Source organism: Aspergillus lentulus (assembly GCF_001445615.1).
Source record: "Aspergillus lentulus DNA, contig: Alt01, strain: IFM 54703, whole genome shotgun sequence".
Classification (NCBI taxonomy): domain Eukaryota; kingdom Fungi; phylum Ascomycota; class Eurotiomycetes; order Eurotiales; family Aspergillaceae; genus Aspergillus; species Aspergillus lentulus.
Window position 1 is genome coordinate 1,486,621 of NW_028322123.1, and position 13,022 is coordinate 1,499,642.

Here is a 13,022-nt window from a genome sequence, read left to right on the forward strand (position 1 = left end):
TGGATCTAAGATCAAACCTTGACAGCACGTCCCCTGACATACACCTTGGCAATATTTCGATCATCTCCCGTCATCAAGAACTTCTCAAAAATGACCTCAATGGAATCCCCCTCTTCCACCGGCGCCATAACACCCATCTCCGCCCCCTCCCCAGTCCGTATCTCCAATGCATCGAACTCCTTGCCGACAGCGAAATTACCCACCCTCTCGTCCAGCCCACACACCTGCGCACCCCCCAAAGTCGCCAGGAAGAAACACTCCGCCACCGACAACGCCGGATCCGCGCCACGGGTCTCCGTCGCCCGCGCCGTAGACACCACAAACGCCTGCTTCATCACCTCGAGCATGGAGATCGAATGACCCCCACCACTGTCAGTTCCCAATCCGACCTTAATTCCCCTCCGCAGGTACTCTCGTACCGGCGCAACCATAAACGCCTGCATCGTCGTATTGGGAATAGGACAATGCGCCACACCACAGCGCAGCCGCGCCAGCGTCTCCATCTCCTCCTCGCGCAGGAAGATACAATGCGCCAGGATCGACCGCTCACTCAGCAGGCCAAACCGCGCATACAGCTCCGCCTCGTGCGCGAAGTCCGGGAACAGCTGCCTCGTAAACTCCATCTCCTGCTGCGCCTCGTTGAAATGCGTCTGGATACGCAGGTCCGGGTTCGCGGCCGCCAGCGCCCCAAGACCGGAGAGAACCTCCTCGTCGCAGGAGATCGCGAAGCGAGGCGTGATCACCGCGTTCACGAGCGATCGGTCGTCGGTCCCGTTGAACTCGCGCATCCACTCGATGAATTCCCGGGTCTCTTTGACTGAGACCCCTGCGTTCAGATCGCGGTACCACCCCGGTGCGTGCCGGTTCATGTTGCACCGGCCGACGAGCGCCCGCTGACCCTTGGTGCGGCATACTTCGGCTAGGATCTTCGTCGCGGCTAGATGCTTGGAGGCGTAGTAGCTTGCTGTTGTGATTCCCTGCCGGAGTAGCCCGTCCACGGCGGCGCTGTACATGCGCTTTGCGTACTCTATGTCCTCGAATTTCGCTTCGTGTGCGAAGGTGACTTTCTCCAGCCAATCGAGGAGGGAGAAGCTGCGGCCTACGCCGCGCTGTGCCCACTGCGGGGCGTGGTTGTGAGTGTCGATGAAGCCTGGGATCAGGAAGGAGTGTTTGGGCAGGTGTTTGACGGGGAAGACGTCTGGTGCGTAGCCATTGTCTGCGATTAGGGTGTTGATGGTTGAGGGGTCGGTGTTGGGGACCAGAGCCTGGATGTTGCCCTCGAGGTCGACGAGGAGGAAGGTGTTGGGGAGGATTTGGAGATCGGTGGGGGAAAGGGAGTGGATGATTGTGCCGTGGAAGGCAATGGGGAGGCCTGTTGCTGTTGGTGTTTCGTTCATTTCTTCTATGTCTATGAGTAGCTTCTGAGGTGATGATGGTATGAGCGAAGAGTGTTGAGGATGGATGCTTTATCAGTGCGGGGCAGCTGCAGGTGACACAGAGATCAGCATGCAATGATACCGGCCGTTTTTGCAAAGCATCTAGCTGATGTCGACGATGATTATAATTCTTTAAAATGAATATATATGTGTGCAGTATTAGCAATATCCGAGGTAATCAAAGCCATTGCTTCCGAATGATGCCCGCAGTGACCCAAAAGTTCTTTCCACTTGATGCAGTTGGCAACATGCCTATTAAGTCCAGCGAGACGGATATAGATGAGCATTAGGAAAGTATTGAACGCTGCCTCATTGGTGATACAAAGAGGGATCTTGTGCGCCGATAGGCATGCGATGCAATGCTATTGAATATATACAAAAAAAAAAAAAGAATTGACAATAGACTACAGGGTATAATATGTCGCCATCTCCTCCTGGAACCAATCATACGAGTAAAACAATTGCTCTGCCAACTGAGGGTCAATCTGCCGGGGTATCCCATCAACCAGCAACACATCATCCAGCATCGGTGCCAGGGGCACCGGCGGCGGTGGGATGGCTGGCAGCGAAGACGGTGGCGTAGGGGGAAGAGGTGGCTGTGGTTGGGGATACGCTGTTTCTTGCTGCGGGTGCTGCTGCCGTTGTTGCTGCTGATATGGCATTTGGCTGAAAATCATCGAGCTTTGACACCGAAAGGTCTCCCCGAGTCTTTCCACTCCCGGCCGTCGCTTGCCAAACTCCTCCAGTAGCACAATCACCGCCTGGATGGCCCGGCGCATCATCTGCTCATCCGGCTGCCATAAGGGCGGCCGTCCATCTCGAAGGGCCCGTGAATTTTGTTCTAAACACCAGAGAATGGTAATTCCAGCAAAATACGTCTGGCTCAGCGTCAGCCAAATCCATTTGATCTTGCCCACCGAATAGCTGTCCCAGTACGACCGAATGACCTGAATGCTAGAGTCGCCGCAACTAACAATGCTAGTGGCGTCAGGGGTGGGATTCCGCGGACTGGGGCGGTACATCAGAAGTAGAGTGGTGTAGTAGAGATAGTCGTAGTAGCTGGTCGAGTACAACAGTGCAGGCGGATACACAGGCGCGGCCGTGCGCCAGTCATCAAGCTCTTGCCGGAATTGAACCAGCATCATCGAAACTTCTTGAGGATCCGGAGGCGGTTGATTGTTGTACACTACTTTGTTAGCCGGAACAGTAGACCAAACCGCCATGAAAGAACTCACAATAACGATAGATCCGGGAGAACAGGCGGCGCAGCTTAACCACCTGAACCGGAATGGTCATGGTACTGCCTCCCGGCACTTCGGTCCAGTCATCGTTAAACTCTCGGGGCAAACCCACGCTGATGTCCTCATCAGCAATTCCCAACGGTCGCCCGAGTGTTGACGCAATCAACCGGTCGAGATTATACAAACTCCAGAATGCCCGCTTGGCCATTTCCTCCTCCATCAGACTAGCCGAGGACCGCATCTTGTGGAGACCAAGACTGGTCGCCAGTCGCATGGCTGTCCCCAGAACATGCCACACGCTAGGGCCGCTGGTCGCAAACATTGTATATAGCGCCAGACTCAGCAAGGCCCGTACGGCGGCCAGGTCCTCGTTCTGCAAGGCCAGCGAAAGCGTCTGCTGACTAGCACGATAGAACTCGCTGATCTGCGCATCGTCCGCCGATCCGATCAACAGCGCAATTGCTATCGTGATATGGTACGAGTAGTGATCTTCCGGAGTCGGTACTCCGCCCGCGTAGATGTGTCGCAGAAGCGCCATAAAGTCCGGTCGCGACAAGAAAGGATACTGGTAACCCATACTATCAAAGTAGTTGCCTGCTATTCGCTCCGCCTCTTCCAAGGACGGTAAACGGACGACGCGCGGGGCCGACGCTGTCGGGCGTGCCACCGACGGCCGACGATGCTCAAGCTGGTCGCGAAAAATCTCCCCTACGTTGGGCAACTCCGTGCCAAACCCAGACGCTTCTGACGCTGGACCGGTCGAGGACCCTCGTCCGCTACCGGCAGGACTTGACGTCGCAACACTGCCCGCACCGATGGATTGTCGATTACTGTATCTGGCCATTATGGCGGGCACCTGGTACCACCAATCCGGATCACCTTCCCCATCCACATTGCTCCCCGTGGGTATCTCAGCCACCGATAGTCCTGTCTTTCGTCGGAGGACATCTTCCAACCATTCAACTCGCTTCTGAAGATTCTCGAGCTGGTCGCGAGGGACAGAGGCGCTGGCGATCTGCGGACCGGGTGGTGGAACAGTACATCGAACCCCGGCGCGAGTACACGCGGAGCAATTGGGATACCGGAAATCGCATTTTTTCTTCCGTTTGCGACAGAAATCACACGCGGTGGAAACGCGTTTGGGGCGGGTGCCGTGAGAAGGCTGCAGCGGGGAAGCGACACTGGCGGTGGAGTTGGGCGGTGGAAAAAGAGGAGGCACGGATCGAGGCTGCAACTGGGACTGCGACGAAGAAGAGGATGAATGGAGAGGAGGAAGCGGAGTAACGACGGACTCGAGACGGAATTTGCCCAACTGATCGCGAAATTCCTTGTCCCTGGCGCTCGAGCCGGTGGCCATGGTGGTTGCGGTCACTGGTGTCGGTCGTGAAAGGCGGAGAACACGCTCGGACGAGAGGCCATAGCGATCTGACGCCAAGGAAGATGGTGGAAGTTTAGTGATCAATCATAAGTGATGGTGAGAAAGCTTCATGTATTGACGTATTGACAATCAAGAATGTGGTTTGAGGAAGAGATGTTGTTGGCTGGAAGAGGAAATGGAAATGTTGCAGCGGATACGGAGTAATCGGCGATAGAGTTGGAACCGAGACCAGGAATGTTGGAAGAAGCAATTACTGCCACAGAGAAAGATAGCAGTGTTACATTGACCTACTATTTGCATTTATTGGTTGTATTTTTTTGCCCTCATTGACAGGAGGATTCATTGTCCAGGCATAGAGAACTTGATTGGATTGAACTCGTCCCTTATGAATGCGACCTCTCTGCATGCAGACTGTCAATATATTCTCCAGCATCTTCTCCATCAATGACCCAAATCAGGAACGAAGCAAATCCACAGCCAAGACGGCGCCCACTTCTTGTCCTGGGCAGTTACAAGGGTCTGTCTCTGATCTGAACCAGTCAATCCACCAAGGTCGCAACAATTCAATTATTCAGGCTAATCTGCCGTCCATCTGCCGTTCGATCGACCCGCTCTATGGCTCGCCATTTCGCTAGGCCCTTGAGGCCTCGACTCCTCCCTAGAGGAGTACCCTTAAGCGAGACGTTGCAAATCAGGTTCTTTCGACTCTGCACGATGAAACTTCGTCTCCCCTGACTAGTTCGGGGGCCGACGGGGTTCAACAACCGATGCGGAGTTGTACCTCGTATTCAACCGACGATCTTCTTCACTTGGCCAAGTGAGTTCCAACAAATCGCGTACAATACCACTATCGATGCAGGAGGTTATCAAGGTAGTATCCCTGGGGTCTATTCTGGGGTGATCGGCATCGTATCCGCCCTTGAATGCGACAATACAGGCAGGGAAGACCACGAGCGGAATATTCGGCATATCGCCGAGACGAGGATAAATAGGAGTCTTCGTCCGGCAGACCAGGTCTGATCTTATTGCTTTCTCAGACACAATCAATCAACATGATACTCGATCTAAAGCAGGTCGCGGCTGTCCTCCTGGCTTCGGCCTCTGTGGCCCAGGCCACCGTTCAAGGCTTCGATATCTCCCACTACCAGGCCAACGTCAACTTTGCGGCGGCATATAACTCTGGTGCCCGCTTCGTCATGATCAAGGTACATTTCTTCGTCCGTGCTTCATACTATACGGAGTCCTGACCGTTCTAGGCCACCGAAAGCACCACCTACACCGACCCTTCGTTCTCCAGCCATTACACCGGTGCCACCAACGCTGGTTTCATTCGCGGTGGCTACCACTTCGCCATCCCCAATGACAGCAGCGGCGCCGCTCAGGCCAAGTACTTCCTTGCTCACGGAGGAGGCTGGTCAAATGACGGCATCACCCTCCCCGGTATGCTGGACATCGAGTACAACCCCTATGGCGCCACATGCTACGGACTTAGCGCCTCTCAGATGGTGTCTTGGATTTCCGATTTCGTCAACACCTACAAGAGCAGCACCGGCCGGTATCCGATGATCTATACCACCGCTGACTGGTGGAACACCTGCACGGGCAACAGCAAATCTTTCACCGAGTGTCCTCTCGTCCTGGCTAGGTACTCGAGCTCTGTGGGCACCATTCCGGGCGGATGGCCGTATCAGTCGTTCTGGCAGAACTCCGATAGCTATACCTATGGTGGCGACTCGGACATCTGGAACGGCACTTTGGACAACCTCAAGAAGTTCGCCAAGGGTTAGATACGATGCGGTATGCCTCAGCATGCTGATGATTACTGTGATCTGAGCATGAACTGCACAGCGTTAGGGTAGCTCCAGATCCTTTGATCATTTGATTACAACATTTATTGCGGTAGCTAGTATAGCCAAGTTGAATGATATACGTGAATGAGCACTCTCTCAATCAAAGCAGACCCTCCATGAACATAGGCAGCCCGTGAATGAAACATAGCATTGTCTATGACAATTACGTCACTCACGCCTATCTCATTCACGGCCAGCCCCCTCTAGACTCTTGTCCGTGAATAGCTTCAATTATAAAAATGGTCTCTAGTGCAGAATAGCCGAGATATGTATACCGTTTCCTCTCTGCTCCTCTCCTCCCTTTGCTCCTTTGCATACCCTCCATGCATCTACTTGACTTCTCGAAGACAGATATCTTGGGTTGGTTCTTTGACCAAGAAGCCTACAAGCACACTCTTTATGGACTTGCTCCAATGCCAACCTAGACACATTGCTCATCGTCCCTGAGTGTGATCAAGCTACTGACCATAGCGGATGTGTCAGAGTAAGCAAAAGAAGACCCTGAAGGCATCTGTCTGGCTAACGTAACAACAAGCGAGGCCCAGCTTGGTGTTGCACAGCAACAGCCCAAGTTCAAAGCGTGGTTCTATATCGTCTTTATTTGCGGCTGTCTGACCTCGCATGCGGACATCACACTTGCCAATGCTCAAATCCAAGAGTATGGCAATAGATCGTCAGTCATTGAAAAGCTCGCATACATGCGGCTATTGTTTCCGGGTGTGAACATGTGCATGCTCTCGGCAGTCCCCAGGAGAATTTCAAGCACGCAAGTGTCGAAAAAGACAATGGACTGGACGGTCCATTGTCGCTTCCTGGCAATACGACCTTGCCAACCTATTTTGTTGGGCCCTTCCTCTTCCGTCAACTTCATGAAGGACACCTTTGTTTGTCCTTCGGATGTCAGATTTCTGGACTCTACAGCTCCCTGTCTCAAAACCACCTCCTTTTCATAGGAGAATTGGGCAGCTCACACTCTAGGGTCCGAAGGTTCAGAAAACGAGGTTGTGAAACTCATCAATCCAAGACGGCTCTAATCCGTAGTTTGATAGATCCCATTTCAATTTTTCATCATTTTACTTTTCTACCTCATTTTACCTTTTCCCCCTCCCTCCCCCCCCCCCCCCCCCACCCGGGCGTTTCCTCCTGTTTTTCCTTTCCTTTGATGATGGCTCGAAAGACCGTTAGCAAAGGAAAGAAGGTCGTTGGGGGTCGGTCTCGCACCGATTCCCGTGAAAAAGAGGCAGTTGGCTCCGACAAACTGTCTATTATTAAGGACAGTGGCCCTGTTCATTAGTTTCAACATCCCTAACGTCCTGGAGGAGAGCCCCATATCGGTCGTTCAAGACAATTGTTTGAAAACTTCAGGCCTTGAAACGCGCTCAGGGAGCGCAATATCGCGGATGTCTTATCAGCTAGCTCGGCGTATGAGAAGGCCCTGGACGCAAAACCAAGCAGGAGATTCGATGGATAACCGGGCTGGGTGGTGTAACCAGCCTTCTTCATCGACCGCATACAAGGTATGTGAGCGTTTATACTCCATGGGCAATATAACACTTGCCATGTGCTCGGCAAAAGTGCATGTTTCTCAAGTTCCGTTTATGGTTCCTATGGCTGACGAAATGTGGCTATGTACCGACAGGATGCTCATTATGTTGACGTGGCGGATTCCCTGGGTCGAGAGCAAGAAACTGTTAGACTTCCATCGATGACTGGTTGAAATCGGCCAGGTGCGATGAGCAAGGTAGCCGAATCCCAGCATCGCCAGCATGTTAATATCGCTGTCATACTCTGCAACAATACCGAAGGTTCATTGTCGTTCCCTTTCAGGGCCAGATGCATACTCATGGAAGACTTCAATGCACCACGAACGAGCTCTTCGTCAGAGTACACACCCACCCTTGGACGACAGCCTGGAGTAACCTGTCAGTAGCACTCGCTTGAGGACATCAACCACATTCGATCGCCAACACCGCTTTTTCGACTATACAAGTTCGCGGAGTTAGAAAATATCTAGCTCAACGTCGATCTCAATGAATCGAAGCAAGTAGTTTCTCTCACCACAAGCAGGGAAAGTCGGCATTGCTTCGAATTCTATTCACTGTCAAACGAAATTACGCTTAAGCGTCGCGTCATTGTCTTCTCGGGAGTACAACACCCAGCTACCAGCAAAACAGAAGTATCTACCGGTCCTTTGCGTCATACAGGACGTCCATCGACTTGCATTCGATACAACCGAACACCGAAACCATACCAGATCTGCACACTCAATGATTCAAGCGACATTTAGGATATGCAAGATGCATGACACGGAGAGAATCACCGAGTTCAACGAACTCAAGAGATACCACTGTGTCTAAAGCGAGCCACAACAACTCCGCCGCATTGCTCAAGTATCACTTTGTTCAGTGTGCATCCACCACAATCTGAGACAGTGATGAACGGACCCAATGGAGGCTTCTACATTACCCAGCTGACCAACACCCCTTGACCCTTTGAAATCGAAAATCCGTGTACAAGGAGTGGGATATTACCGGGCAAAGTGCCTAAAATTTGTTACTTTCAGTGAAATGTATGCTAATATGTCTAATCACCACTACTACTCAATAGTGATTGGGTATGGACCTCTTCAGTGCAGTCATCCTATCCGAAACAGAAATGCAATCTGCTATTGTACAGCAATCGACTTAGTAAGTTTGATCAGCGATCCATGGCAAGCCCGGCACAAGAGGATCCAATGCCTAGTTCTATGACCTTGAACCTAAGGCAGTATACCGTATACCTTACTTCAAACGAGCGGAATGCATGGCACTATTTCCATACATTGACAGGTCCAGACATGCGGCTTCCTTTCAGCTATTGGATGCACTGGTCCGTTTTCTTCTGTCCACCTTGGCGACTACCCCGGGGTTAAGAGGAAGCGATGGCGAGGGTCTTGCGAGATACCAGGAGGGTACTTTTGCTACTAGTCAGATGGCGTACATAAAACTAGATTCAGATAATCTAGATTCATAGAAAGCCTGTTTGCAGAGAAATTCCATTTCTGGTAACGTGCTCTGGCACATATATCGGAGTTGGAAGATATTATATCACTGGAGGGCAAGCGCCTCCTTGGGGTAGTAGACCCGGCCAAACCTTTGCAGTTTTGATAGTCAATTGGATTGATTGCGCATACAAGTCAATCGGTCTTGAGAATTGGGGGGCTATAGCAAGTCCGACGCTTTCCAGACATGCGGTTTGTAGGCTCCGTTTGTACAGCTCTATCTGACTTAGATTTGGTCCATGGTCTAACGCCCTCAAGGCAAGAGCATATTCCTTGACGGTTATTATATTTACTGGGTTGGTGAGATCTACGGGCAATGTTGTTCAATCTTTGATAATAGAATAGCTGATGAGACTTGAACTTAAGGAGAACCACAAGCAGTCAAAGAGGGATAGTCTTGGGAACTACGAATGGATACTTCAGTCACTGTTCATCTTGCCAAGAAAGAGGCATGCCAAAGGCTCGACTAGTACTGCAGCATGCATACCGTTCGTTGGTATTGTGGAATTTCATTGTGCGGATGTTCGCTATCTAGCCCAGGCTGACGCCAAACTATCTAATCAAATGGACGGAGCTACTCTCTGCAGGAAGACGGGCAGTCTTTGGCTAGGCTTCATTTCATATCATGGATCCAGAGCTATATCACTCCGCGAGGACGACAAGATGGCTAATTGTGGTTACGAGGACTGTGGGCATCTGTGTTTGCTCAGCGTTTGCAGTCGACTTGAGCCGGGGAGTCACTCTCGCGTCTGTACCTTTGACAGGATAGCGACCGGTTATTCAGCGGATACATTGCGAATGCTTCTTGATTTTGTGAAACCAGTAGAACAGTGTGGATTACGGTTGAACAATCAAATAGCACTTCGAATCAGACATACAACAGTTGACTCGTGTTTACGAGCATATCAAACTTGGAGGGTGAAGGATACTCTCACTGTGTGCACTACCCAGCTCTGCACAAATCGAGAACAAGATTAGTCTATAGGTACTCAAAAAGTCATCAAACAGACCACTCTGCCGCAAGCTGGATACGGGTGGGTAGAACTAAAGCAAACATGATTGAATCAGGGGAACGTGAATCATTGACTATTGGCTATTCCGTGAATAGTCTGAGACTGACAGATACTTGAAGGAATTGCTGAGGAGACATAATTAACGGAATGATACACGGTTTCCGTGGCGTCTGTGACGGATCTTGTGTATTATCTGCCCTCTGGTGATTTATACTCACTCGGCACCGTTATCATCTTCTCTTCTCTTCTCACTCACCTCTCTATCAAGATATCCACACGATATCAAACTTGCTTCTGTTCTTAGACAAGTACGGAGTTTTCAAATTCATGTATTCTATGCTCCTTGACAAAGTGATCTGCCCCAGACCAGGAGTACCGAAGCCAAGGGGCAAGCTTCCGGAGAGATCGTGGCTTTGCTCAACTTCCTCTTTGCCTTTGGCAAGGGATATGTCAATCAGGCACTCTCTTCCATCAAACCATGCACTTTCGTCAAGTCACTGTTCCGTCCATCCTCTATCACGAGCGCGGAACCTTCGGTTATGTGGTTGTTGCGTGAACCGGCCAGTCAAACGAGGTGCCTGGTCCGATTCATGTACGCTGCGGAATTCCAAGCTGGCCTCAGCATATCCGGAGGAACATATAGGCAAGTGCTCACATGCTGATATGTTGTGCTGGACTGACAAAGTTGCTGATATTAGACATTTATTAAGATATATGAACTCCTCGTTGGCAAGCCAGAATCCCCGGCTCTCGACATCCTCGGATAGATGATCTTCCAAGCCACCAGCCCTTCTGTGCATCAGCCATCGTTGTTGTGCTTCCTCAAAGTGAATGAATTCTACCCTAAGCTCAGAGACGCAACGAATGCCGGAGTGAAGTATAGACTGTACCGTTCGTGGGGCTTATGCTTTGCTAACCTATCAATAGGTCAAGACCGCATTCTACAAAGAAGGCTGATGGCAGGCGAGATACTCTCCCTACAAACGTCCACATTACAGTCATTGCTGCGAACAAACCATGGCCGAATTTACGTGAGTCGTTTCTGTTGCTGTCCAGACTGCTGTCCAATTTGCTTATTGACTGAGCGAAGTCCAGATTGCAGAATATGAAGCTGTCAGAGAACTCGAAGGGCATCGGGTGCCGATTGATGCTCATATCGAGGTCGCTATGTCGCCCTTGTGATGGCTTAGGCTTTTTTGCTGTACAGTCTCACTAAGAGTGATTCAATCAGCCCATACAGAAATGTCAACGGACGTCGGAAATATAAAGCTCCTTCTCAGTCTGTCAGGCGCAGTCCTGGACCCAGTGGAATTGGCCAACCTTTTTGTTCTCTACTATTGTGAGAGACATCCTTCCATTTCAATAAGCAGGGTGAGCTAATGAACTCAGCTCAATACTTTTTGCTTGAAGGCGTTCGCGCGGCGTCGTCCAGTTATTACGGCGACAAATCGACAGTTGAAGAATGCCGCTGCTCCTCCTCCCGAGCTGAAGAACTCATTCCCAACGGGCTTGAGAAGATATAGGTACCGAATCCGAGGATCCTGAGGAAGGGTGGGGCTATTGCTGAAGGGTTTTGAAGGGGAGGATCTTGTTTGTTCTGCATGTTCACCCCTTCGGTCCAGATTTGGCCGTTCTGTGCGAGAACATCATAATACCGCAACGAAATGGCTTGCAAAGACAGCCACAGGGATTCGAATCGAAAGACGACGTCATCATATGGTCTTCTTCAATACTTCCCCGGCTCAGAATCCCGGACAGAGTCTTACCTGCGACTTGAGTGACGAAAGATGCCATGGAACATTTGTTGAAAATGCCTGGCGAGTCGAAGGTCTCGCTCAAACATAGCGAGTGGACAGATGACTGTCGATTGTTTGACATCTGCCCCTCTGTATGGCGTCCCCGATTGGGTAATTTTTTTAATGCTAGAAACACTAATGACAGGATAGATACCGAAGTCGCCAACTGGTATTGGCCCGGCTCAGCAGCAATTTAACCTCTACAGATGACATTCATATCACTGTAGGTAAGTCGAACCCTTCAAGATACTTGTTTAACTTTGTCTCTTTTCCTAACACAGGAGATTAACATTTGAAGCTCTTCTAGAAATAAATCATCCTTCAATCTAGGGACCGACGAGTGCAGCATGACATTGTTCCCTGCAACTTCGTGGTACACTTGCTCGCCGCTATACATCGACGACCTGACTTAAAATCAGCAGCAAATACTGGACCCTTAGCCCCCTCCCCGGACAAAACTCCGAGTCTATTCTAAACAAAAGTATTTAGGACTGACACGTTCTCATTTTGAACCATTCGGCCATTGCAACGAAGTAGAGGGAAAGCATGGTTTGGGGCCGGCAAGGCTCCATATAAGGTTTCTCACCTTGAGCCGATTTCGCGATGGCTTTCCTGCAAGGTCTCCTCATGTCAGGTTTGGCATAAAAGCAATCGCATGCCACGTTGACGAGCAAGTCTTCGGTAGAAGAGCAACGGCCCTTCTTCAAGAAATATTCAGTCCATTCACAATGCGAGTGACTTCAAACACTGAACAAGTCCGTTTGGAGAAAGTGGCCTGCAAGTTCAATATCGATGATGAGAGGAACCAATACGAATGGGAGGGCTTTGTGTGTCGCTAGGCAACTCATCTGCCTTCCATGAAATCCGTTGAAGGGCTCTACCCTTTTCACAGCCTTAGACTCCCCAGTCACTGTTGAGCGTCCAAGTCCAGAGTCGAGGCATGGTGCCTGAGAACGAAAATGCCCGAAGGCAGACATATCGCTTCGCCAGCCGATAGCAGGCTCATGATGGTTTGAGGACATTTGTATCGCGCTCGTTTGGGCACACACCAGCCAGGTAATTTGTCTATGTGCCTCGACGAGGTCTGTATCTGACGTCAAAATTCACAACCGTTTCTGTGCTGATCAACGCGAGCGTTGTCACTCGTTCCCTTATGCGAACCGCATTGGTCCTGCCTACCCCTTCTCCTCATTTGGATGGTATAACTTTTCCAAGTAAGTAAACAGGCCACCCCCTAACCTCGCCCAAGTATTACAACTATGACAACG

The 13,022-nt window shown here is 50.7% G+C and overlaps 3 protein-coding genes across 3 annotated transcripts; 1 reads left to right on the forward strand and 2 right to left on the reverse strand.

Annotated features, from left to right (window-relative positions):
* Positions 1-11: 11 nt before the first annotated feature.
* On the reverse strand, positions 12-1,397 carry ALT_0456 (putative guanine deaminase; the record flags this gene model as incomplete). Its single annotated transcript, XM_033554995.2, has 1 exon — positions 12-1,397. The coding sequence occupies one exon, from the start codon at positions 1,395-1,397 to the stop codon at positions 12-14; it is 1,386 nt and encodes a 461-aa protein (XP_033410886.2).
* Positions 1,398-1,840: 443 nt separating this feature from the next.
* ALT_0457 (putative C6 transcription factor) lies at positions 1,841-4,034 on the reverse strand (the record flags this gene model as incomplete). Its single annotated transcript, XM_033554994.2, has 2 exons — positions 1,841-2,622; positions 2,672-4,034. 2 exons carry the CDS (start codon positions 4,032-4,034, stop codon positions 1,841-1,843), a joined length of 2,145 nt encoding a protein of 714 aa, XP_033410885.2.
* A 1,073-nt stretch (positions 4,035-5,107) lies between these two features.
* Positions 5,108-5,842, forward strand: ALT_0458 (lysozyme; the record flags this gene model as incomplete). The annotated part of the gene is made up of 2 exons (XM_033554993.1): positions 5,108-5,260; positions 5,312-5,842. 2 exons carry the CDS (start codon positions 5,108-5,110, stop codon positions 5,840-5,842), a joined length of 684 nt encoding a protein of 227 aa, XP_033410884.1.
* Between the last annotated feature and the right edge of the window lie 7,180 nt (positions 5,843-13,022).